Genomic DNA, 27,556 nt, shown 5'->3' on the forward strand with positions numbered 1-27,556 from the left:
TTTAAAAGTCTATAAGCAGACTCTTATTTTAGGGTTAGGCTGATCCTCTGAGTTTGGGAAGTCCTCAGAAAGAGGACTCACAGCTGAATGTGATGGCTCTTTGTGTTTAACTCCAAAGTTTAAGTTGGTTGTGGGTTCAGCTTTGAATTTAAAAATGCATTTCTTTGTTTGGTAGCTTTCTTAAATTTAATTTCAAAGATGTCTAAATACTAAGTTATCAATCTCTCTGTGATGATAAGCCTGGAATAAATCTGCAGGAGTGAAATGTAATTGAGTCTCTAAGTAAAATGATTTATTCTTCATATTGCAGAGCACAGATAACTCAAATATATCTATAATTGCTCAGAACAAAAAGTGCTTTGACAATGATATTGTTTGCTCGAAGAATGTTTTCATCACTGTTGGAGACACTGAGATTTATTTTAGTGAACCTTCGGAGAAGCAGGTTAGTTATTTTCTCTCCTTTTCAGGTTGCCCTTTAAGATAAGCATTGTAAAGTTACAGTTCTAATGAAGCATGTTTTTGGAAAACTTCTCTCAGTCTGAGTTAACATAGTACAAGGGCCTAGGCCTGGATAAAGCAGCAGGCGCCAGGAAGAATCTTATTTTTTCATTGTTTTTTTCAAGTACTATTTGTCCTACAAAGACGACTGCTCAAAAGCCTCAAGCTGTCGAAGAATATTGGCATTTGTTTCTTTCCACTTGGTTTTGAAAGGGAAGCCAAAGTACAAAATCAAAGCAAACTTGCATGATTGAAAAGACAAAATATCAAAGCATTAAACAACATTTCTAGTAATATTATTGATCCAACTATATGCTAAAGATAAAATATTCTTCAGTATAGATTTTGTTATTAATTGGCTGCATACCTTGTAGAATTACTTTATTAGGTCTTAATAAATATTCATTTCTGTCAGAGGACCTTAAGGGGACAGGAAAAAAAATCTAACTATCAGCTTTGGAAGGCTGGATATTATACTGTGATACACTTTCCAGAACAGGACATTACAATTCTGTGGGATAAGAAGACAATGATGCATGTTAAAGTTGGACCTCGCTGGAAGGTGAGCCAAAATAAAAGCCTGAGATTTTGTGTGACTCTCTGTGTTGCTAATGTGATCTCTTATTGAATAACTGTGATTGTCTTTTCTTCATGACTAACTTTCCCAGTGATATAGCTGTTTATCATGGTGTTCAGCTACTAGCATTTCCCAGGTAAAAAGGGATGGAGAATGTGATTTAATGGCTGGATTCCTGAAGAGAAGGGGTGGTTCCCACATGCCTGTTTACTCTGTTGCTCCACACACTGCAACCTTGCAGATATACAGTGATTCAGCTCTCAAAGTTACTTGGGGGCGGGAAGAGAATGTTAGTTTTGAGTCAGCCAGGTCACTGCATGATTTCATAATTGCTGAAGCCAATGGAGAAGAAGTTTCCATATCTAGCAACATGGAAGATGGCAGGTTGGATTGTGCTGATGATGAAACTGCATCCTGAGATGTAGTAGGGGCTGCTGAGATAAACAGATGGAGTCACATCTTGGCTTTAAACTAAGAAGGCAAGATACAGGAAAGGAGCTAGACAAAAGCTGACATTTAAACCTAATAAGTATACTGTGACAGGGTTCAGCCATGATGCAGGGAAGAACATGAGGCTCCTTCTCTTGCCAGTTGCTCTTCTCAGTTCTGTTCCTACATCATCATCTGCCTTGGTGTCTCTGCAACTCAGCCTTTGGGTCCTGGCAGAATAACCTTATCTGCACATTCAGGAATTACATTCCTGCTTCATCTCAACCATGAACACACGTATTGAGAGGGGGCTCTTTCCAGTAAAAGAAAAGAAAGCACTCTATGCTAGAATACAATATCAGGTTTTTTGAAGTGTAAATCAAAGTTACAATGACCATCTAATCTGGTTTTAAAGCAACATTATTGTAGGCTTTTTTTCCCAATAGCATTAAAATGCTTACTTCACATACAAGCTGATTTATCAGTCATCAATACACAGTTGAAAAAAAAATATTCAGTTTTTGAGTAAGCTAACAGGGAGCTGAGTTGTACAGGATGCATGCAGGGACACAAATACTTCAAGCTTTTTCTGTTTCCAGTGACTGTTTCTTCCAGAGGCTCCAGTTCAGTAAGATAATGTCTGCAGCAAACCTTAGGGAAAAATAATTCATTACAGTGAGCCACAGTACCCTAGAAATCCAACTCTGCATTTTACTGTTGTGCAGAAATATCCTTTTCTCTATGTATGTATATTTGTATGCATGTATATATACTTTTTCCATCAGCAGCACATGACCCAACACAAGAAAGTTGCAGCTGTCTCTTTTGTAACTACTATTACGAATGTTCTTGCTATTGTGAGCTAAAATTAGAGACAGCGAGTTTTAACGACAACTAGTCAGACTTCACAATCATGAGGTAATTCACCTGAACTTTTGACTTTTGGACTGGATGCACCACTAAGCTTTCCGAAAAAAATATGACTAGACTTCAGTCACTTTTCACAGGCAGACAGTAAGAACAAGTTCTGGAAAACAGAAAGAAAAAAGGAAAACATAAATGTCTATTAAAAGTTATTTGCAATATGGAACTGTAAGCATAGCAGTGTCAGGTATTTCCAAAGTATAAGTCAGAATTGCATTCACTTTTTTAGTTTAAGAATCTTTTACTCCATGTATGTCACCTATATCAATTACTGACTGTCACTATAAGTAAAAAAAATAATCTGTCTTGTCTTTTAGGGTAAACTGGCAGGTTTGTGTGGAAATTTTGACAAATATACTTCAAATGATCTGACTACATCAAATAACATGGAGGTGAGAAATGCACAGGTGTTTGGAGATAGCTGGGTGTTAGGACAGGTAAGTCCTATGTCCAGTAATAAATTAGAAAAAAGGGATGATAATTTTAATTTATAAATGAACATGTTGTAAGCACTTGATGTACAAGGATTTTCTAAACTCATGGTCAGTGTATAAGAGGACATTCTAATTTTTATGTCTGCAGATGCGAAATACATTAATAATATCTTATGTCAAAGCAAACACTGAATTTAAATGAAACTCATCTCTTTAGGGAAGAATGTATTTTTCCCAATATATTATAATTATTATATCTGCCTGGATTTCAGTTTTTTACAAAGTTAGATATATAGCTTCTGATATTTTGGATTCAGCTCAATTTTAAAAACAATTGTAATTTCTCTGGTGTTGGAGACATCAGGATATTGAAAGTAAATAGAATCTGAATGCTGGAAGACAAGGTCTGGAAAAAAGTTTCTTTCTGAACACTGAAAAAAATTGATGATTTTTTTTAGTTGCAGTTTGTAAACAGAGAACAAACTGACAAAGCAGTGGTGGTGAAGGGGCGAGACAGAAAAGGCTCAGAACAGCAACAGGCACAACCCAGTAGGGAAACCTGGTTTGTGAGGAGAAAGGAAGAGACAGTAGAGAGTGGATGACCACAATTCTGTTTTATAACACAGGAGAATAGGTATTTTATTAATTTGTGCTGAGAAGATGTAAGGTTTTATAGCCTTGTGAACCTCCTGAAAAATCATTATTTGTAAAGCACTCCCTCAAGATGTCTGTGAGAAGCAGTTTTTAATTTGTTGTCTCCTTGACTCAAAGCAGGAAATTGAACCAAAATCTCTCACCTCATGAAAGAATATGATACCTATTCTGCTTTGGAGTAAAGATTTTGAGGCTCCTCTCCCTCAATATCTCCCTTTGGATCCATTTCCCTCTACATAAAATGTTTAAATAGTGCAAGCAAGCAAGGCAAATGTGTAGTGTTGGTGGTTATACTGCTCATCTAGACAGTGGTACATAAAGAAATGTGTAAATGCTTTGTATGAAGTGTATGGATTTTCCTTTCCAGTTTACCAGTTCAGTGGCTACTTTAAAAAAGTGTGTAGTGTTTCCATAGCACATTAACTTCTAGGATGTTATGACCTTTGCTTATGCAGCCCAAACTTGTGCTTGCCTTTTGTGGATGTACATATAATTGTAAAACCTCATGTAACCTTCCAACCTCTGGCTGCCAGAGCACTTGGGATCTGAGTTCAGTAATGGTCTCACAGGCAGCCTGCACTCAGCCAGACTTGACACTTCATCTGCCTCCACAGTAGGTGTTAGGGATTTTTTCAGGAAGGACCTTTGGCCTTCATAGATATGTATCCTGGTCAGCTTTTCTGCAAAATCTAAACACTGTAAAGGAGTATTTGATAGCTGGAGGCCTAGAACCCAACTCTGCTACTGGCAAACGTGCTTGCACTGGCACCGTGAAGTGCGGGATGCTTCCAGGGTTTCTCCCTCCTGGGAGGGGCAGCACATCCCCCACAGTGGTGTCTGAGGATCCACACAGGAGGGCAGTGTAGGTGGGTGAGTGCACTTCAGCTGAGGTACTGGGACACCCCGATACTGCCTACAGGTCCATCATTACCTCCTCCTGGGCTTCCCTGCTGCACCAAGAGAGTATGGGTTTGGATGAACTCATGTTTTCTGAGCTGAGTGTCGTTTTGTTACATTCTTCCGTTCATTTGTTTTTCTTCTTGAAGAGAGACTTTAAGAGAGGGAGTTGTATCTCAGCCATTTTTGAGTTATCATGATGATCTTTGACTCTGGTTTTTTTTATGGGTTGCTCTCTTCCTACCACTGCTTCTTTATTTGAACTTACACTGCTAAAGCCATCTGTAGTGTGACTCCATTTAAAGTCAGGGCAAAACCACCAGGGATGGATTTGGACCATGTATTTGTTTGTGATGTTACAGTTGGTTGCTCTGGTAATGATTATAATGTGTCACAAAAAAAACATTTTGTCTTTATGCGCTGAGCAGACAGCAGGAACATTTTAGTACTTCAGAACAGACACAAAGATTGTCTTTTGTGCAAATGTTTTCAATTATAACAACAAACCAGGGAAAGGGGAAGATGAAGAAGATAGCATTTTAACTTTATTTTTGTTTTCTGAGTATGCAGGTATTGAATTATATGATACTACAGTGTATCAGAGTACATGGTAAACACACCTTTGTATGAAATGTTTGTGGTGTTTTTGCTTGTTTTTAAGTGCAAGAGCCCAAATGAAACACTAAGACCATGTGAGGTACATCAGAGCAAGTTCCCTTATGCCAAAAAGGAATGCTCAATTTTATACAGTGATGTTTTTGCACCTTGTCGCAATGTGGTAAGTTTATTAAATGTCCAAGATGTAATTAATTTCTTCTTGCCATTCCCCTCAGCCTCAGTGCCATGGAGGATACAGAGTAGAGCTGTGCAAGTATGTCTGTGTGGGTGGGCTATGTTTGTGCAGAGCTCCTTGTTCCTTTCAAGACTGGAGCCTAAACATAATAGTGATAACTGGGAGCCATGAGTTAGTAGACTGGATAATCAAGGTTCTGTTCTCTTTAGGTTTTATTTATATTTTTTATTTATATAGGTAACTAAATTTTTAAGGCTTTTGTATATATTGCAGGATTCTAAAATAAGCGTTTGTGTAATCTGCCTACAGCTTAGATCAAATGTTTTTCTTTTGTTAGCTGTCCTGCTTAATATAGAAAGAAATATGAGAGAGTGAGATTTCAGCTTCAGAGCTATAGGGATTTTTAATCAGCTGACAGCTCATCAAAACTCTCAGGTTTGGCATCCTTGGTTTCCCCAATACCTGGCTGAGCCTGGAACTTGAGTTACAAGAATGTCCTTAAGTTCAGTCTAGCCAAGATGGAAACAACAACAGCTTGTGTGAGAATCTTTTATCGCATTTTAGTCCACCCTTGATCAATGCAAGACGTGAACTGTACATTTTTCCCTATTTCTGATTTTAGCTTCCCAAAGGAATTTAGTTATTGAAGGTGCTTCTTTATACCTGTGCAAGCAAGAACCACTATGACATTTCATCTCTGTCTCTTATTTTCTTTATGACTATTAATACTAAATGAGATCATTAGATGTCCCAGCTGAACCTCCTGACTTTCAGGACTGAAGTTTGATATCAACATGGTTAGGAATTTGCCTGAGGAGGAGGTTGCAGTAGCTTAACCCCAGAGATTTATTAATGTTGACTTTAGTTACTATGTAAAGAATTTTTTGAGCATGTGCCTGAGAACATAGTGATGAGTGTATTTTCAAAGTGGAAAGTAATAAATAAAAATGGAACTTCTGAGAGTTTTTAAGGGGCTGTACTATAATAACTAATACAGAAAGGTGTTTTCAAAATTAATTTTCTATATCTTATCCATGTTGTGATTAAAATTTACAAACATTATACAAAAAATATAGCATTAAAAAATGCTTGTCAGGAGTAAAACATGCCATTTAATTAGTAGTCAAGTATTTTCACATGCACATATCCATCCTGTATGGCATAGCCTGTAAAGCAAACATCTTTCAGGTGTTTTTACAACCTATTCATCAGCATGTGAAAATATGGCTCTTACAAATGTAATGTAAAGTGACCTCGTATCAAGGATATCTGCAGCTGGCTGCACAGGTTGGGAACTGGGTGCCAAGAAGAAAAGCCCAAGCCGAGACTGACACTGGGGACACGGAAGGAAGAGAAAGTGTAGATGTGGGTTTCAGTATGCACTTGGAGCAGTGCTTTTACAGTCACTCCTTCTGTGCGGGTGGTGGAGGATCCTGCTGTGCATGGAGGCAAGCTCCTGCCTGTGGGACAGTTGACCTCAGAGTTCAGCTGAGGCTGGAAAACCCTGTTTTCAGGCAGACAAGATCTTGCATCTCTGGCTGGCAGTGACTGACAGATTGCTGTTGCCCAGCTGAGCACTGAACTCAGCAGGAGCTGAGGAGCCTTGACACTCACAGAAATGAAGGTCTTCCTCATAACTCCTGAACTCAGCAGGAGGTTTGATCCTAGGCTCCCAGTTTGTCACAACAGCAGGATGTTGCTGACCCTTGGAGAGATGCTGTTTTGCAGATGTGAGAGACAGGTTGAGCTCTTTGGAGCCAACATGCTGTTTGGTGGGTCCTGCGAAGCTACTACAGCCATTTTCAATGGAGCTAATGCTTGTGCCCCCACCCCAGTGGTATCCCTGTTTTCAAAACAAGAAACAGAATGAAAGCAAAATGGCATCTCTCTCCACTGAAGGCAGAAAACCAGTCTTTGTATCCCTGCCAGCTTCTAGCAACTGCCAGCTGAGAAGCTGTCTCTGTGTCAGATAAGTGCTGCTTTGTTACTGTGATGGTATTTCTGTAATCTGACATGTGCCATTTGAGTGCTCTATAACTACGCTAGACCAGAGTCTAAAAACGAGTCTAAACTGAATAAAAGCATTGCTTTAAGCATTACACCTGTTGAATAAGAACACTGTTTTGGAACATTGCTCAACATTACAAAAAAGATGATTAAAACCCAAGAAAAAATGTATCATGTAAACCCATGAAATGTGATAGGATTTTAGAGTGGGGAAGAGGGTTTCTGATCTATTGAAGGTTTGTGGGCAAAGTCTATTAAGATCTTGATAGGTGCAGAAATATTTTGCTGCAAAATGCCACCAGCATGCTCAAGCTTTCTTTCCCTGGCCAAAATCTCCTCTACAAATTAATTACTTGATAATCAGAGCTGCAGCTCTGATGTTGTTCATGCGAAACTGGCTGGACGACTACAGATGGCAGTATTTGCCTTATAAAAACACAAAACTGCCAGCTTCAATACACTCTCCAAAATCAATGAACAGGAAGTGTATTGACAGACGTTAATAGTCACTGAATGGAATTTTGTCTTGGCCTGTAGCATAGGTACAAGCTAATCATTCAAAGTGTGCTTTTTGTATAGGAATGTACCCAAACCTTAGAAAATACCTTATTTTTTGTGTTAAATTCTTTCACTCAGTCCAGAAGTAGCATTCCTGGTGAAAATGGTGCAACAGGAATTTGTACAGCTCATGCGATTAAGTCACCAGCCCTCTTTTTCTTTCCTTTTTTCCACCCCCCAGATTGATGTGACTTCTTTTGTCAAAAATTGTCACACAGATACGTGCAACTGCAATCTTGGCGGGGACTGCGAGTGCTTGTGTACCAGTATTGCAGCTTATGCCCACAAATGCTGCCAGCAAGGAGCAGCGATTCACTGGCGATCTCCTTCACTCTGCGGTACGTACCTGGGCTGGCCTTGCACCAGAGCTCATCTTTGAAGCATCTTTGGCCTTTTGCTGCCCAATAATACAAGACAGAATCAGGTGAATAATAAATGTACTTCTTCACATTTTTCAAGCTGTCTGTATGTTAGCTGTTAGTCACCTTAACGCAAATTTGCTGTTTTACTGAAGAGGACTGGCTGTGCTCAGAGTATGCCAGCATGGAGACTGTAGGAAAGGCACTGGTATACCGGATCTGGGGTACATCCAGCGTTCTGTGTACTGCTGCAAAGAGATTCAGTCCTTTCTACTTTTCATTGACAGTAAGAAGTGTTCTTGGCTCCAGAATAATTCATGCTTCAGGTCTGCTGTCCTGGCACATCTATTTAAATACAGCTGTATGTCACTGAATAAAAGCCTAAGGAAATAAAGTCACCAGCTGAAACAAGTTATGGGAAATGAGACTTCCTCTGATGAAAGTGAATTTTATGTTTTCAGGATGCAGATATGTATAGAATCTGTTGTTACTTTGTAATAATAATAATAATGTGCTTGTTTTCCTTTTCTTTTAGCATATGACTGTGACTATTACAATCAAGGTATGTGGTATCCGATATTACTGTCGTCTTTGATTTATTCTCATATTTATATACCTTGCTGAATACAGTCACTTTTCATGTTCTCTAGCATACCAGCTAGCTATGTGCTAAAAACAAGTCTGTACTCCCTTGTTCCAAAATGAATTCCATTTTTATAAAGCATTTAGTAGTAGATAATTCCGCACATCGACCACTTTAGAATATGGAAGATGTCTTTGACGTACTATTCTATCAGCTTTCTTTCTGTATGATGCCATTTTGAGATATTAATCTCCACCCCTCCCCTATTTTGTTTCTCTTTTAAAAACAAATATCCAAGAGACACTTTTCTTACATCAGTTCACTCAGACTAACCCTGGAAGAAAATATAGTTTGGTAATTTCTCTCTTTCACAGGTTATAATGATTTTTTTTTTTTTAGTACTCCTGATTTGGGTATGTGAGTTTAGTGAGTTCAGCAAGTTAGCAAAGCAAGTCCTGATGGGCCTTTCTGCTCTATGTCCAGGGACAGTGGTGGCATGGAAACAAATATCGTAGTTGTAAGCAAAACAACACATCTGGCATCTCAGATGAAATATGATACAGTGCACACTGCAAATAGAACCCTTGGTAGCTCATGCTGAGAAGAATCCTTGTCGCTGCAGCAGTGTTGGAGGTTATCTCTTTTCCGTTCTCCCGCTCCCTAGGGTAGGATTGCATAGTCACAATCCCTCAAGCTCACTTGACCTTTAAATCCGTTAGAAAGGAGAGGTGACTTGTATGAACAGCCTGGAGTATTGTATGTCATTTTGCAACATAATTCTTTTCTATTTAATATTATTATGTCATTTTACTGACTTTTTCTTCCTTCATATTCTGCTATGGATATCTAAAATACTGTTTTTCTGTGCAATATATAATGTATTACTTGAGATTTGTCCTATACAAACAAAGACAATCCTACATTAGTAAGGAATTCAAATACTGACACATTAATGTGTATCTTAGAAGGTTATTACCATTTATTGCTATTATTATTACATGGTTATTAACATTTGAATTTTCACCTCACTGAACTAATTGCCTTTGGCACAGTGAAATTCAAGTCTTTTTCTCAAAAAATGAATGGTGTGGATATAATGCATCTCTGATAATACTGTTAAGATTAATCAGAACAAAAATTAATTTGGTGTGATTTTTTGAAAAAAAAAGTCTCAAATTTTATGAACATTTGTCACACTGCAATCATCTTCTAAGTTTTAATTCTGAAGCGGCTTGCTTTGTTTTATTTTTTCTTCTTTCATATAAAAGAGATTGCTCTTGTTCAATTAAAAACTCAACTGAAGTAATTGATGGGCTTTTTCTTTGACTTGGTGTATGTAGTTTTAACATTGCTTCTATTTTTAATTGGTGAAGGTCAGTGGCCCAGCTGTGTTGAATGATCTTCGTAATCCCTAATGTCTCAATTAATAACCTCATCATATTCAGTGTGGGGGTGGATTAATGCACCATGCAGAATATCTTGGCAGTCCGGGAGAAGCTCTAGAAGGATTTCAGCTTGCGCTTGTACTGTAAATTTCAGAACTGGGACCTATTATATTTTTGAAATAGATAGGTTACAGGATTTTATATACAAGTCTCACAAATATTGTACTGTAAAGAGCAGTTCCTTAGAATAAGAGTGGTATTCATTTAACAGACTTAATTCCTGTGGCATCCTCTCTTATATTTGGATACTGTGCACGTGCTTTGTGGGGAGCAAGATACTGAAGAGGAAGGAAACTCGACTAAATGCAATGATATGAATATGACTTTTGATACATCTTTTTCAGTGACTTGCGTGCTATAATGAGCATCATACAGTAGATTAATTTTTTTCTCCTCCAGGGAGTCTGGCCCAGTACAATAGCAGCATGTAGAGCTTGCTAGGTATAGCTGACTTTCCATAATTTCTTTGCAATAGGGAATTTTGTCTTATTTTAAAAATAGTAACGTGTACTGGTTTTGACCTGGAGAGACTTAATTTTCTTCATATAGCTAGTATGGTGATATATTTTGGATTTGTGATGAAAACAGTGTTGATAACACACCCATGTTTTGGCTATTGCTTGCACAACGTCAAGGCGTTTTCTGCTTCTCACCCCACCCCACCAGTGAGCAGGCTGGAGGTGCACAAGACGTTGGGAGGGGACATAGCCAGGACAGCTGACCCCAACTCACCAAAGGGATATTGCAGAACATATGATGGCATGCTCAGCAATAAAAACTGGGGGGAAGTTTGCTGGGGCTGGCATTGCTTGGGATACAGCCAGGCATTGGTTGGCTGGTGGTAAGCAGTTGGGGTTTTTTGGCATCACTTTTCTTGGTTTTGCTTTCCTTTGTTTCTTTTTTTTTTTTTTCTTTAAACTTATTAAATAGTCTTTATTTCAACCAATGAGTTTTTTCAATTCTTCCCCTCCAGTTCTCTTGGGGGGGAGGGGGGGGGCGGGGGAGTGAGCAAGCGGCTGTGTGGTTCTTAGCTTCCTACCAGGGTTAAAGTCAAGGATGGCATTATGCATGTTTCCACCACCAAGTGCCAGCAAAACACATTTTGGGACATAGGATGGCTCCTTCTCTGATTCTTTTTTTGTTCTGCATGATGTCAAACTGTTGAATCTTTATGGAAACTTTTATCAATTACAGCTCACTCCTGCTTTTGCTCAAGTCATAGGCAAAATGTCTGCTAATAGGTAGGGATAAACATTCAGTGATTTAGAATAAAGAGTCTTTTTAAGATAAATTGCCTCACCACTTCTTTAAAAGCAGTCATTTTGTGGCAATCTTTTGGGCTTCATGTGCATATGAGTTCCAACCTAGTTTCCACATAAAGACTGTTGTTATTTTAATGCAGTTTTCTTCAGAAATTTGTGATTAACCTCTAGCTGAGCCAAATCTCATTATTATGAGAATTCATTTGCTCTTGAAGAGTCATATTTGAAAGCAGCTGTCTTAGGCTTGGAAAGGGGTTCAGTCTTTTCACTGTAAGGATTAAAACCATTCACAAAACTTACACATTGTGTTTATTACTCACAAGGTGAAGTTTTAGAGGTATAACGCTCTTGGTTCTTTCAGTGGGATATAGTGACAAAGACAGATGCTGTTGTATCTGGCTGTATCCCTGTGAGCTTTCCCAGCCCAGCAGAAATAGCCCCAGGGGTTTGCTGCAGGGCATGGTTAGGCTAGCACCATTTTGGCAGTAGTACCAGCTGAAGCTGTTGTCACTGTTAAACCAGTGTGAGATTTTGAATGACGATGTGGTGAACCAGACTGGAAAAATCAGGTTGTTATTTTTCAGCTACATCACTTCACTGCTGAAGCACTTTGGATGGCATAATGAATGGGGACGTAGGGAAGCAGCATGAAGTGGTTTGTGGGAGAGGATGAAGCAGACAACTGCTGAAGCAATATTGCTGCCAAAAGTCAAATTACAGCCTTATAATTTGAAATCTGTTTTTTTGGGGGGGAATTGCCTTGTAGATCTCAGAGTAGCTTCAGTGTCTATTTGGGGAATAATATTAATGTTGCTCTGTTTATCTTTTGAAGTATAGAAATAAGGACATGTCAAAGACTAAATACCATTAAAAAGCAGCCCAGATACTGCTTTCTCGTACAGGTCATTTTGTGAGGATAGCTACCCACACTTTTTTGTGCTCACTTGGTATCTGTTGTATCTGAAGCAAGCAAAGAATAAGGGAGTACATTGAGCAGACAGATACAGACCTACTCCAGCGTAATACCTTGAGGCACTGAGCTATAGTTCCAAATATCTTTGACTCTAGGTATGGTGAAATATTTAAGGCAATATATTGTGTCAACTAAGACTTAAGTTTTGTATGTTATGCAAGGAGGATTTTTTTTTCTATTTGATTTTTCTTCCCTTAGGTCTTGGTGAAGGACCCTACATTTTAGCAAGTTATGGAGACAATGACACAATTATAGGAGCTAACATATCCAGTAGAAGAATATTTCCTCTGCCTAGAACCGGAGCATATGGAAATGTATTTTTCAGTTTCATGATAACTCCAGGTCTTTTCAAAGATAAGGATTTATGTAAGTGTTCTCAAGAATTTTGCTGATGGCAATACATAATACATATTTTTCAAACTATATGAATGATTTTTGCTGCATCTTCTAAATCTCCTAAAATAGTATAGGTATTTTTAGTTTTTGGAATAAGTGAGGGTGAAGCAGCCTATTTCATAATTGAGGAGAAATACTGATTTTTTAAAAAAAAATTTCTTTAAATATTGGAAAGCCTTGCTGCCAGCTTTCAAGCTGACTTTTCTAATATTGTTTTAGAAATATTGAAAAATACAAGTGAATAGAATTCCTTTGTGAAAAAAAAAATATTTTGTATAACTGTAAACTGGAAAATTTTGCATGTGTATCTGGCAAGTACCAACACTGAATGTGAATGCAGGATATTTTTGTCTCCAGTAAAATCACTTCTATTTTTTCTTTTCTCATTTTTCGTGACTTTCAGTGGACTATAAAATGTGCAACTTAGAACAACCAATCTGTCTCCTGCATTGTTAGTAAGCAGTATCTCCATACAATGTGGAAGGAATTTTCTTAGGTGAACAGCTATTCCTAAACTCTATTTTAACTTATCAGAGACTGATCCAAACTATAGAACCCAAAAGAAATATATTTAAATATTTTTCCTTCTGTACATATTTTCCTTTCTTCACACGTATTGGGTTTGTGCCAATTAAGTCAATACAGATTGTGTCATTGCTTTCTCACATAATTTAATTTGTTGAAAAAATCCCAAACCCGCAAAAATTGACCCAGAGAAGAGCTCTCCTCACAGTAAAATTTGAAACTATATTCAGAAGCAGTCGACAATTTTGCAGTGGAGAAATCAGGTTTTCGGATATGATATGAAATGAGAAAGTACATAGAACAGAAGGATTAATTCAATCTTGTCAATCCTCCAACTGATGTCAAGTGGAAGTAAAACATTCATTATGTCTGTGCAGTACACAGGTAGTTTTCGTATCTGTGAGGAATGAGTATTAATCTAGATTAAAGGCACTTCAAGATTTTATTCAAGTTGAAAACCAGATATGAAGTCAGTATTCTTCTAAGTTCTTAAATTTTGAGAGAATTTTCTTCACTTTTTATTTCTGGCTTGGGTAGAGCAAATAGACGATGAGTCTCTTTTATTTGGCCACAAGTTTTCTTACTATATTGCTGGATATGATTATATGTAAAAAAAAGCCTGACCTCAAGGTGAAGTCAAGCATGTTCTTACAATATTTGTGTGATGTTGTTTACTAATGAAATTTTGGTACAGCTGAATCATCAGGCATTTGTCCGAATTTGAGAAAAAACTCCCAATTTGAGCAAGTCCAACTAAGACTGCTTATGAATAATTTTGAAGGCTGGTAGCAGTAGGCTGAAAGTAGTTTTGATCTAATTGATTAGCTCTCTGGTGGCTCTGGATTATGTGATCATTTGAAGTCTCCTTTAGACCCTGCATTTCTAACTTTTTTGTGTGTTACATAAAACTGACTCTTTTCTTTTTTTGTGAAAAGCAGTTGTTTAAAAGGAGCCACTTAACAGCCAATATACAGATTTTAATCTCACTTCTAAGTTGTTTTCTGTGAAAATCTTACTATTATTTTTTTCTCTTCTGTGGAAGCTCTCTCTCTTGTTTCTCTTGAATCTGCTGAAAGACCAAACTACTTTCTGTACGTACATGACAATGAAACCATTGGGTTGGAACAGTGGCGGGAGAGTGCCTCCTTTCGGAGACGAGCCACCTTCTTCCATCACCAGGGCCTCTGGAGTCCAGGGCTCAGCGCCTTCGAACTGCACAGTAAAAAAGGCTTTTTCATCATTCTCACCTCATTCAGTGTTAAAGTGGCAAAGTATGATGATTCAGAAGAATTCAAACGTTTGAGTAGCTTTAGTATTGAAGGTAAATTTTGCATAATCCCCAGGGATAAGCACGTTTTTTCTGCTTGCCTTCAGAGCAATCGTCTTTCATCAGCAATAGTAACAAATAAGTTTTATCATATTTTTAATTACTATTCTGTCTGTCCTCCATTCTGCCTCCAAATGCTATTATTTTCTAAAGATTACAGATATGATGATCATTTTGTCCTCGAAATACATTTTCATTGCTTTACTCTTTCAAAATGTACATGGCCTGTCACAAAAAATTGCATGATAATTTCTTGTTACGGAGCTGTAGATAGCTATTCTTTTAAATGAATGGGGTTACTGTTATTGCTTCTGCCACCAACAGTACCTTCACTACGTTTAACTGCTTTTTAAGATTTTTAAACAGAATATATTGTAAAAGTGAGTAGATGTTTTTATCTTTGAAGCCTCTGTGTCTTTTAGCTTGATTGAATTTTAAATGCTTGAAACTGAGAATGAACAAAATCTAATGTATTTGAAAGTTCTCAAGAATTTCTCTACTGTTTTCATTTTTAATTTTTCTGAAAATCCCAATGTACATTTTAGAAAAGACTATAAATTTATATTTTCTTGACTACACAATCAATAAATAATACCTTTTCCTTCTTTCTCAGAACTCAGTGCATCTGTGCCTTATAGAAGGATGTGTGAATGGCGATATGAATCTTGTGCTAATCCTTGTGTTAAAACGTGTAATGATCCTGAAGGAACAGCATGTAAATTCCTTCCTCCGTAAGTAAAATTAAGCTTATCTTGCTACCGTATTGTTTTTTGTAATACGCGTACCATATGCTTTCTGAAAATTACTGTAGATGCAATAGCCATTCGTTTTTACTCATCCAGATTTCAGTATGACTCTTGTGAGCAACTCACAAGTCATGTGAAAACATTTGTAACAAGCCTCTCATTTCCCACGGTATATATTGCTGTTTACAGGCAATCTTTCAACACAAGAATAAGAGGGTTTGTATTTAGCCCAGGGGATTCGCTTCTGGCCGTGGTTAAGTAGAAAGCTTTTAAATTAAATGAAGGCTATTCCCTTCTATGGATTTACAGTCACTTCCTAAACCAGCATCCCATGATGCTGTAAGTGCCTGCATCTTTCTGGTGTTTATGTGACAGAACAAAACCTGTAGGAATAGCAAGGGTGGACTACGCCCTCTCCTGTAAGAGGAGGGAACTTTATACTAGGAGATGCTCATTGGCATGAGGTGAGGGATTTCACAGGACTGATGTTATCTTGTTACTTAGTAACAGGATTTCTGGGCTCCACGGATCTCCCCTGGCATCTACGGAATAACAACAAACTAAAAGGAAAAATGCCTAAAAACTCAAGGCACAAAATCTGGTAGAAAATAAAAGATATTTTGAATTTTAGACTACCTCCCTAGGCATATAGAGTTTACAATTAGGAATATTACTAATTTTCCCTGTTGGTATTCTTAGCTTTTTCCGTTTTGGCACACCGGTTGTTAATGTCATGATATTCTTACTAAAAATCCCCCCAAAATAAAAATGTAAGGGAATATATGGACTTGTCTGCACTCTCCTATGCTGAAAGTGCAAAAGAGTCTGAATATTTTAATGGCTTATATGAGACATCTGGGTAAAAAAGCAGTCTTGTTGAGAAGTTCTTCATCTTATGGAAAACCTCTCTCCTTAGGGATCTGAACTTCCACCTGGTTGTGGAAGCAGAATGGTCCAAAGCTATCACGTTCATCAGCCGAAGCAAAGAATTTATTATTAACAATTTAGAAACAGAATTATGCTGTTCAATGACTTTTGGACCTTAAAATGCCTCAAAATGCTGTGTTCACCATTACACTGGGAAGTTCTCAGAACTCTGATGGGAAGACATTAAAATGTTTCATTTTGCCAAAGTAAAATAATTTAAAGTTAATTTATATTTTTATTGTGGCTTTAGAATTAACTATGTAATATTTTAAAGGGTTGAAGGATGCTTGCCATACTGTCCCAAAAACATGATCCTTGATGAGGTCACACTTAAATGTGTTTATCCAGAAGACTGTAAGTATATTTTATTATATTGATCTAATCTTATAAATCACTTTACAGATCCCAGTTTTTTATTAAATGCTTTACCAGAACATCTTTCTGTTGAAGAATGTCTCTCTGGGACATAGACTCCATTCCCAGTCATCCAAAATACATCTCCTACATCCAAACAAGCCATATCTAAAGTTGAACTCTTTCATTTCTCTAAGAGTGCGTTATATTTAACCTTTTGTGGTGGTGTTATACTCATCACAACTATATTTGACTATATACTGCTAGTATATAATATGTATATAAGAGAAAGATCCAAATGGAAGAAATACTGCTGTGGTGAAAAGTTTACACTTTTCAGTTGATGACCCACCACTAACAAATTCAGTACATCTATTTCATAACTTACGGTGTGTGAAGATACCACATTGTTTGCTTATTTTGGGGATATGGTATTCTTTCAAGATAACAATTGCATTTTAATACTGTCTCTTATTTTATTTTACAAGTTTTGAATTAAATATATTACGCTTGACATTTGCTGGTACAAAGTTATCTCATATAGTATACTATCTTCCAAAGATATATTTATTCCAAATATTTTATTATTTTGGATTTACTGAATTTGCCATGGATTTCCCTTGTTGCTTCAAAACTGTTCTGCAAAATCAAGTTTTTTACTAATAATAAAAATATTAATACTTCATTTGCAAAGAAAATTAGAAAACTCCCTGAGACAGCTGAGTTCCTCAAAGCCATCAGGCAACCTGGAACCATTGCCAAGTTATCTTCTCAGCAAAACGATGCTCTGATTTTCTAATATTTAAATGGGACTTCAGTAGAGATAGATGTTGCTATTTCGCTTTACTAATAATCCCTAAAAGACAGTGAAACATGCATTTTTCCTTTTAGGCATACCTGTGACACCTACAGAATCAGCAATTGGAACAAAACCTTCATTGTTAGTCTCTCTCACGGGTGCTACCGTGGAGAGATTTCCTCAGACACCACCTTTATTTGCTACTTCAGGGACTGAGTCAAGTCGTACTGCTGTGACAGACAAAATAACCATGAAGGCAAACACAACTTTAAGAGGAATGAATATGTCTGCAGAGTCTGTTACAGACTTTTATTCATTGGAAGCATCTAATGCAGCCACCTATTCAACATTTTCATTACCAAGTACAGTGGAGCCTTCTGATGTACTTCACAGCACAGCCAGCCCTACTGTCCTTTCCAAACCCATCTCTTCAGCAGATTTTCCAACTGCTCTTCAAGCCTCAGCAGTCACATCACGTACTGTCAGTTCTATTGCATCTATAACTTTACCTGTTACAATAGCAACTCCAACAACCCTGCTCAGTGCAAGTCCTATTCCAACATGATCTCCGTTACTAACACCTACTTCCCTAGTAGTAGTTCCATTTCCACTTGAAATATCAACCACTCGGCTAGGAACTGTTCCCCCTACCTCAGCATTAACACCTTTAACCTCCAAGCCATCTTTTGCCACTTCTGAGCTGCCTGCAGGGATTGGGAAGAGTAGTCCTTCAGTAAGTCATTCTAAGGGAGCAGCAGTATCCTCTGAAGTGTCTTTGTCAGCTTTGCTGGCTGGCAGAGCAACTTTCACAAGACCCATATTTCTTCCAGGTTCATGGTTGACGCTAAGCACACCTACTTCTCCTACATCTACTGTGTCTGTTAGAACTAGGTCTTGCATTGGTCAAACTGCTGTTCACCCAACATCCATTTCTGCACTGACTTCAACTGCTCCTCAAATTCCTATGACTACTAGATTTGCTAGCTTTGAGGCAAGTTTTCCTCAGTCATTCACAGTTTCATATTTTGAAACAGCAAAACCCTTGTCTAAAACTTGTTTGATATCATTAAATGCAAGTTCTTTAGTTAGTTTTTCTCCAAAGCCAGTTTTATCTTCAGTGGAAATTCCAGTGACTGTTACCAAGCAGACATCTCCATTAATAAAAGGCAGTATTTCTGCTGCTTTGCCCATAATGACTGTATCTTCACCTCAAGTTGCTTCTCAAATCCCTATAAACACTTCTTCGAGCCCTTCTGTAACACACACGGTATCTATACCACTGCAGTCTCCGTTTACCTCCCTGAAGCCCAAAGCTTTGGCAGATGACACTGTTGCCTCCGGAAGTCTCTATAAAATACCTTCTCCTGCTTCCACTCTCCTAGTCAATCCAACAATCTCCGATATGTCTCTAACAAGTAAAGCCCCAACAGAAAAGAAATACATAACGCACACCAATTCCTTTTCAGTGTCATCCATTTCTAAAAAGAAAATGAAATACATTATGTCTACAGCGTTCCCTCTTAGGGGAACGGTGTTACCTCTAAATACTACATTAATAACCACATCAGAAATTACAGAGTACCCGAGCAGTTCACATACAGAATTGAAAACTGGCCCTGTAGCACAAAGTTCAGGCACTTTCATTCCCAAAGATCCTTCTCTTACAAGGTCATCATCTTTATCTACAATCTTCTTAACAATATCAGCACCATGTTACGTGACATCTCATACTACAAGTTCTTGATTCCCATAGTCAGTAGGACATCATCATTAACACAAAATATAACTGCTACCCAAGCATCAGTTCCATCTCTAGATACACAAGGAACCTCAAAAAGTTCAGTTATAGACTTCGCAACTTCTTCTGTAGATTTTTCTACATTCACTTTAAACATAAGCCCTTCTACCAGCCTTTCTGCAGCACTAAAAACATCCACTGTAATGCCCTCTTTACTAATGCCTAGAACTCCTGAGGCCACTTTAGAAAGCCAGTCCAGTAGGGTCTCTATGTCTTCGCCACCTCCTAAGACCACTCGTATCTCTGCTGTTTCTCTAGGAAAACAGAGTTCTTCGGTAAGTTCTTCAGAAGAAGATGGAAAATTATCAGCCATATCAGCTGGAATCATCGCTCAGTCCACTACACCAATGATCATGAACACAACAGTGAATGCTGCATCCTTAAAAGCATCTGATATTTTTGCAAAAATGCCACCTACCTCTTCAGCCAGTGTATTAGTTGCTTCTGGCACTACTGTAGCCTCTAGGATTACTACAAAAAACACTGATTCTTTTGTTGCTGATTTGGAGTTTTATATGGCTTCGGCTTCAGTTCCTACCACCATAGAAACACCCATGCATGTGTCACATGAATCTTTACTCACCTCTGCAGCGACTCAAGCGTCACAGAGCACTAAAACTCCAAAAATGATGGTCATGAAAACAACTGGTGCTACAAGTCCATTATCACAGACGAAGAGTACCTCATTTACAGCATCAGAAGTTAAATACACAACCTTATTTGAAAGAACCGTGGATATTTTAGAAAGTGGTCACACTTCACATGAGCAAAGAAATGTTACCAAGACGAAGTCAACTACAACTGAGAAATCTTCCTTTCCTTATTTAACCGTATCTGCAGTTCAGAGTTCTCCTTTTTCAAGAAATACAACTTCAGTAAAAAATCTCTCTCTTTCTGGAGTCCCGGATGTAACAACATCAGATTGGTCCAAAATCCCAACACAGAAAACCACTAAACCTTATTTCAGTTTAACAGAGCCCACAGCGCTGCAGACCAGAACTATAATAGATTTATCTCATTCTAGTGGTGGAATGGCTCTGCCTTCCTCTTCAGAGCCTGTGGAAACACAAACTTCTCTGACAAGCACAGAAACAAGGACAGCTATAGCTGACAAGGCTTCCTTTGGTTCAATGATGTATACACTGATGTCTACATCTTCTGAATGTGTGGTATGATCGGTTTTACTTGCCCCTATGTGTTAAAATATATATATTGCTTTTTGGTCCATTCTGTTATGCTATGCGTACAGTACCAGATATTTTAAAATATCTCCTTTTTAAAATTATTTGTACTTGTTAAAATACTCGGTTGTTCTTAGAGGATTGTTGTACCCATGCTCTTATACTGCCCTGGTATATTCTGCAACTTGGATGTATTGCTCTGGAAAAAAAAGACTTTTAAAACCACGTGCTGATTCTAGATAGTGAAATACACTTCTGAGGTGCAGAAAAAGCTATAATCCATGGAATTTTAGGGTTTCTGCATAATCTCACCCTGTCTTTCATTTGTTCATTTGTTTCTTTGTCATAGAGTTTAAAATGATGAGAATGCATGATTCTGTATTTCTTAAAATGCTTCAGATCATTACTGACTATAACGTGTAGCCTCAATGCACAATGCTTTCCATAGGGTATTCCAGGGTGTGGGTGAATGCATGTGCATCATTGCCACCTGTAACAACCACACAAAAGAAGTTCATTCCAAAATGAACTGATTCTGTCACAGAGCAGGGTGATGAACAAGTGACCACTTGGACTTGATAAGAGCAATGAATGTAAAACTGATTCTAGTTGTTTTTTCTTTATATGACAGCCAAGATACCTTGAACCTGTTGACAAATGTAGCCAGTATGTATGCGTTAATACTGGTTGGATGCTATACAACCTTTCAAGGAACTGCCCTAGGGATGTGCAGAAGCCAGACTGTGGTTTTCGAGGAATGCCAGTTCAAGTTAACACTGATAGTTGTTGCCCAGAATGGGAATGTCCCTGTAAGTCACTGTTTTATTTTTAAATAAAACACAGAGCCTTGATCTGTAAATTCCAAGTAATAAATTAAGGGTTTATTACAGTGGGAATATGAGGTTGAGTACTGGAATGAATTTAAAAGAGTTGTTCATCAGGAAAACAGAATGAAATAAACTGAATGTTTTGGTATCTTTGAATTAACATTCAAGAGAGTAAAAATATTTTGTTTTGAATGAAAACATTGAAATGAAATCTGCAACATGAACATCAACATTTTCCAGCTGAGACTTTTCAGAATTTCTATCAGTAGAGATGTTGAGAGTTCAACATCTTGTGAAGAAAACAAATTAAATACTGGCATTTTCTGAAAGACAGAACCCCCAAATTTCAGTTAGCTGTAACTGCAGTTTTCACTCATACATAGAAACTGCAGAAGCTGGAAGATGACTGTCTGCCAAGGGAACAAAAAGGCCAAAGAAAAGTCATATTAAAAACGTTGCAGCATTACTAAAAACAATATTGCACTTTTAAATATTTGTCTCAAGATAGGACAGATCAGTCTCTTGTTATCAGTATCTCAAAATATGTAGATTTTAATGCATATATTTTAACTCACAATGTACAGATTCATTGACTTTGCCTGTAAAACATTGACTTAAGTGAAAATTTTCACCAATTTAAATTTTCTCCCCTACTCAGGGTACATAGCAGTAGGTTACAGTATTTCCACTGAGTAATGTAAGATACTTGCTTCTGCTTATGGCTCAGTATGCTGTCCGCAAAACAAGGTCATCAATGTGTATATGAATGTATATGTGAAAACAAATATTATTAAAACTGAAAATTTTTAGAAATGTCCTGTATTTGGTTTTTTGGTAACCTCATTAAATGACAGTTCTTTTTTAGGTCAATGTTCTGTACTATCTGAACTGAGTGTTATTACATTTGATGGAAACAACATAGCCCTCTATAATATGGCTTCCTACATTTTAGTCAAGTTACCAGGAGAAGTTATTGTTGCTCATATTGAAAAATGTCCTACTAATCAGGTAAGATTTTTGCATTTCTGCAATAGTTGTAATAGTTTCTTGAATTGTTGTGTTATAGGCATGAAATTCTTCAAAAATATATCACTTAAAACTTTCAGATAAAAGGCATACCCACTGGAAAATGGCAACTTTCAAGGAGCATGCTTAATCACGCTGTCTAGATTAAAGAATTTTATCTCAGGCTACGTAGTAATTGTTGTATTATGTTATAAGGAAATTCAAATGTAGGTTCCCTTTAAATTATCAGGGATGACATAACTTCTGAATCTGCACGTCTCCTTTGAGGATCTCCACCCGCAAATCTCTTGAGGCCTTGAATTTATACATTACAGTATGGTCAAAATACTAAAATATTTTGAATAGTCACAAGAATATTTTGTAGCTATTTTAGGAATGTATTAATGAGTTTGGGATTAGAGTGATGAGTTGTTCTTTGTAGTTGTTTAACTCCCTGCATTGCCTACAGAGGGGATCCCGCCTCTTTATTTTTAGACTGCCAGTTTAGGTCAGATCAGTCTCATCCTGAGAGTCCGTACATACATTTCCTTTCCATAGTCCTAAATCATGCAGCCCTTGAACAACTGGCTTGTATTTCCATCTTTGGTTTGTGGATAAACAAGTTCCTGATGAGAAACTTCATTTGTCTTTCCTTCTCATCCCTATTTGTCTCTTATCTACTCTCACTGGGCAACTGTACACTTGATTTTTAAGTCCCAAGTCTTACACTGTTTTAGATGTTTTCTTTTAAATTGCTCTCTTCACTGTCCCTTGGTTGCAGTCTAAAGGTCTGAAAGCAGCTCACATAAGCAGATGAGCTTTAGAAGTCCATAGCTGTAGTTCTTCAAGCAATATTTTTTGAAAGGGCTTTGCAGCATATGCTGAATCTTGTGATGCTGGTAATGAGTTGCTCTCAATGTTAAAGCTGTTTAGTTAAAAGCCAGATGAGGTATGGTACATATGATCTGTAATCTTGTGCAGAAAGACGCCTTGCTAAAATAACAGTTTCATCAGATTTAGGTCAGGAGATTTTATTGGCATGACCATTGTATTTCTATGTATTTTTAATTCAACTTGTTCAGGTCATGGGTTTCTTTTTTTCTGTATTATTTTCCACATAAACAACTTTGATTTCAATCTTTAACAGGTAAATCAAGTTTCTAAAAATAGTTCACAGAAAGGTGCACTACATTAGCTGGGAAATATGTTTTTTTAATTATTTGTAAGGAATATATTAAATTAATTATGAAGCTGATTGTAGAACTTCAAACACATAGAAAACAGTCAACTTATTTTTGCCAAATAAGAATGCTGCTGATTATCATTGCACTTCTAATCTATTTTTTAATGTTTTCCAGAGTGCAAATTCAATAAGAAAACTAGTGAGTACTTTTTTCTTTTACAAATTATAAAATACATTAATATTACACTCATTGAAAAAATTCCCTATAGTACTGGTACAGAATTAGAAAAAGAATAATAACTAAACTTGTTTGACACTTTTCTTTCCAGGTTCTCCCTGCAAGCACTTCAGGGCTCTGTTTTAAGAAATTAAATGTAACAACACACACATATAAATTACTTATCAATCGTTTAGCAAGACAAGTAAGTATATATCACCAGTATGTAGCATGTGTACACTTAAAAGAGAGCTGGAGAGCTATTCTGTGGTAGAATGCAATAGATCAGACTTACAGTGAATGTACTACAGGATTAGAATTTTGTGGTTCAGGTTCTCAGTAATTCATGGTGTGCTAGAAGCAAAAAATATAAATTTCTGATACCATGTTTCACTTATATGTCATCTACCCAAAATGACACTTCAGAGTTCCTTTGAGATTTTAAAGAAGCTGCAAAAGTCATTTACACTTGAGACTATATTTCCAGATAACCTAGAACTGAACAGAAATGTTCCAAGACATGATAAATACTTGAGCTGCCTTTCCTGCTAGTCAATAAGAGGTCAGAACAGGTAACTCTGAATAATTGGGATGAGAGTTTTTTGTTGTTTTATCATATATTATGTGATAAATAAGATTTATTCCTCTCTTAATTAGAAAAGATTTCTGTATCATTATTTTTTCTCATGCCTACTTCATTTGCAGTTATAGGAAATGGCACTGATGAGAAGCTTGTGATTTAAGCACTGTGACCATTATTGTATGTGGCAGAGGCTGTAAAAGTATCTTTTGCTATAAGAGGTAAAGACAGATAAAATACATCTTCTCAATCTGTTTTTATCCCTAAAATGTATTTGGTTTATTTTAGGTAGTAGTGGATTCTGTAATTCAACCATTACCATTTTCAAAAGAAGGACTGAGTATTCAGGATACTGGTGCAATGTATGTCATTGATACCCCAGCTGGTATTAGCATCAAGTGGGCTCACATTACAGGCATCATAGATATACAATATGGATTACACTCTAACACGTCGATGAAGACAGAAGGACTTTGTGGTGAGGCTATGGTGGCAAATTTTTTCTTATTTAATAATTTCCCATTTCAAATTTACATCTCCATATTGTGTCTGTGACCTCCTGTCCCTATAGCTCTCCTTGTGACCCCCATTAACAACACTGATAATCCTATCTGAGGTTGGCTTGTAAAATTCTATTAATTAATAGTAATAAATCAATAATTCTGTTTCAAAGCACTGCTTGTTAATAAAGCAGCTTGCAGAGCAAGTAATGATCACTACATTGTATCTAATTAACTTTTTAAAAATATACTAATCTCTGCCTGTTTTTAAGAATACTGTTGAAGTCAAGTATAGAAAGGGGGAAATTTTTCAATAGAGAAGTGGCTGCTGAAGAAATTCAGGTAGTGACAGTCTATTTCAGTGGTTATGGGAGAAAAGAAAAACTGTCAGACTTTAGCAGTGGCAGCTTGTCACTATGCAAAGACCGATAAAGCATGTATCTTGGGAAGGGTCTGAGACCCCTGAGGATAGTAAATCCAAATTCAGACCTCTTAAGGTTGGATCCAGGGTCCAAAACTATGCTGAAGTATCTCAGACTTAAATTACAGTGATAGCAAATTTAGCATGTTTCAGGCTTCCCTGATAGCCTTTTTATAACTCTGCCAGTATGAATTATATAGAAAAGTGTAAGCAGGTATTTTAGACTTACTTTAATTCTATCATAAATGTTCATTTTCTGGTGCATTGAAATTTTGCAGAATCTACCCTATATTGAACAGGAAAAGGAACTTTTTATAATCTTTCAAACTGCTTTTAGTTTTAAAAGCAAGCAAAACAACTCAGATGTGGTTTAAATATAAACCGATTAAGTGTTTAAAATCCATTGCTATATTCTGCTTGAACAACAGAAAAGTTTTCCTAGATCTAATGAGAGAAGGTGAATGCTGGACCTTGCATGTACTGCATCTTTTCCCAGTATCATGCCATCTTCTCTACTCATGCTGAAAAAGACTGGGATGAGAGGAGGTCAAATGCTGGAAGGATTATAGTTACTCTTTGTGCCATGAAAAAATAGAAAAAGGAAGACTATGCAGACAAATCCAACCTCCACTGTAAAGTGTTGCTCTACCTGGTATTTTGCAGTAAAACCTGAAGCCTCCCTTAGTGCTTCTTTCCTATTCTCTGTGGTTTGTTCCTGTCTGGGATTCTCCTACCCTCTCCCTCTCATACTGAAAAAAATTGTGGGACTGTGGTAAATTGGCTTTATTTTTAAAGCTGCATTGATTCTGCAATCCTGTAGTATGGCCCTACAAATTCTAACGCCATCACAGTTTGTGGGATGGCATTAGGACAGCAGCAAGAAGCAGACGTGCCAAGAATACTGGAAAGCGGTGCTACTGTCAAATGCTTCTTATAATGCAAATACCATCTTCTGTGTTCCCCCATGCTGAGAGAATAACAGCCTGTCACGCCAGGCGAGCCCAGTTCTAACAAGGGACCCTATAGAGTATCAGGATGCAGGGCTGGAAGCATGAAGCCAAGGACTTAGGGTGTGGTTAGAAATGTGGAAGGAAAGTGAAAAAACAATATAGGAACTTTGGTTGATTATTTCCTGGGATGTAAACCACTATTACGAAGATTAAAATTTTGGCATTAATGAGTTGTTACGTGCTATAGGAAATATATGTTTTAATTGATGAATTAGCTGAATACATGCAATAATGAATTCAGGTAGCCAGTGGGTTTGGTCAGGTAGTCAGGGTTTGGGTGGGGCATTTTTTTCAATAGTTATGTATTAATAAATTGAGTAAGAAAAATATTTTCTCTAGAGAAAGCAATTTGCTCATCAAAAGATTCCTTTCATAACTTCTTGCATTTTGAATGTTCAATGAAGTTTCAAAACAGTGTCAAATCATCAGAAATGTGCAGTTAATTTGAAAGCCATCTATACTTACTCCCATGGAGCTGACTGCCATTCAGTAGAATGAGATCAGAATCTGGTGCCATGTCAGTGAATTTGCTACACTCAACAGCACATTTTGGCACCAGTTTTTCTCGGGAGTTAATTCATTGCTGGCAAAAGTATCATTACTTGTATTGTATGATCTGCTTGTTTTGCTAAGCTTGATTTCCTAAGCTGTCAGCTCGATGCTGACAACTAAAATCACAAGTAGAAAGTTGGAACTACAGTGGACATATAGCTGCTTTCATTTATAAATTCAGATGACTAAGACTCCTAGGTGAGCCTGCCACAATGTTGATCTTACCTTATCAAGTGCACTTTTCTTTCCCAAAGGAAGTAATATGGCATGTTTGTGCTTTGAATGTGATGCTCTGTCTTCAGGCGTGTGTAATGGAGACCCTACTGATGACCTGAAAATGCAAAACAGAACCATAATTACAAACACGGAGGAAATTGAAATGTTCATTAAGAGTTGGGAAATTGAGAAAACACTTGATGTAACAACCAGGAGGCCAGTAAGAAACTGTACTGAAGATAACTGCACATACTGTATGGAACTGTTGAGCAGAAGCGTCTTCATCCCTTGTCACAAGAAAGTGAGTGTGAAGATCAGAGAAATTCCAGGTCCAAATTAAATAAGAGATGTATAGTTAAGAAAAGAGTGAGAGAGATATGCACATTCTTTATGTTTTGCTTATTTTCATGAGGTAACAACTGGATGGGTGGCTTTAATACCTCTGTCATGTTAGCTTTAATGCTTTTATAATGTTGACCACTGTAAACACACATCTATATAGATCCCTATGCTACTGTGCTGTTTCTTAAATGATTTAGTAGGCAACGCTCAAAGGGGAGACACCAGATCATTATCTCAACACAAATACATTCCAA

At 37.2% G+C, this 27,556-nt stretch overlaps 1 protein-coding gene across 1 annotated transcript in view; it reads left to right on the forward strand.

The window, feature by feature from the left end:
• Window positions 1-27,556, forward strand: part of OTOGL (otogelin like) — a 97,857-nt gene that overhangs the window by 49,441 nt on the left and 20,860 nt on the right. Inside the window, 18 exon segments of the mRNA XM_064444181.1 lie at window positions 311-445; window positions 917-1,063; window positions 2,749-2,868; window positions 5,078-5,194; window positions 7,956-8,112; window positions 8,669-8,695; window positions 12,595-12,762; window positions 14,360-14,638; window positions 15,258-15,375; window positions 16,592-16,671; window positions 17,563-19,206; window positions 19,209-20,437; window positions 21,081-21,258; window positions 22,142-22,284; window positions 23,640-23,663; window positions 23,794-23,886; window positions 24,550-24,739; window positions 27,047-27,261. Of these exon segments, the coding sequence (XP_064300251.1) occupies window positions 311-445; window positions 917-1,063; window positions 2,749-2,868; window positions 5,078-5,194; window positions 7,956-8,112; window positions 8,669-8,695; window positions 12,595-12,762; window positions 14,360-14,638; window positions 15,258-15,375; window positions 16,592-16,671; window positions 17,563-19,206; window positions 19,209-20,437; window positions 21,081-21,258; window positions 22,142-22,284; window positions 23,640-23,663; window positions 23,794-23,886; window positions 24,550-24,739; window positions 27,047-27,261 (5,064 nt within the window).

The sequence above is a fragment of the Phalacrocorax carbo genome, chromosome 1 (assembly GCF_963921805.1).
Source record: "Phalacrocorax carbo chromosome 1, bPhaCar2.1, whole genome shotgun sequence".
NCBI classification, from domain to species: Eukaryota; Metazoa; Chordata; class Aves; order Suliformes; family Phalacrocoracidae; genus Phalacrocorax; species Phalacrocorax carbo.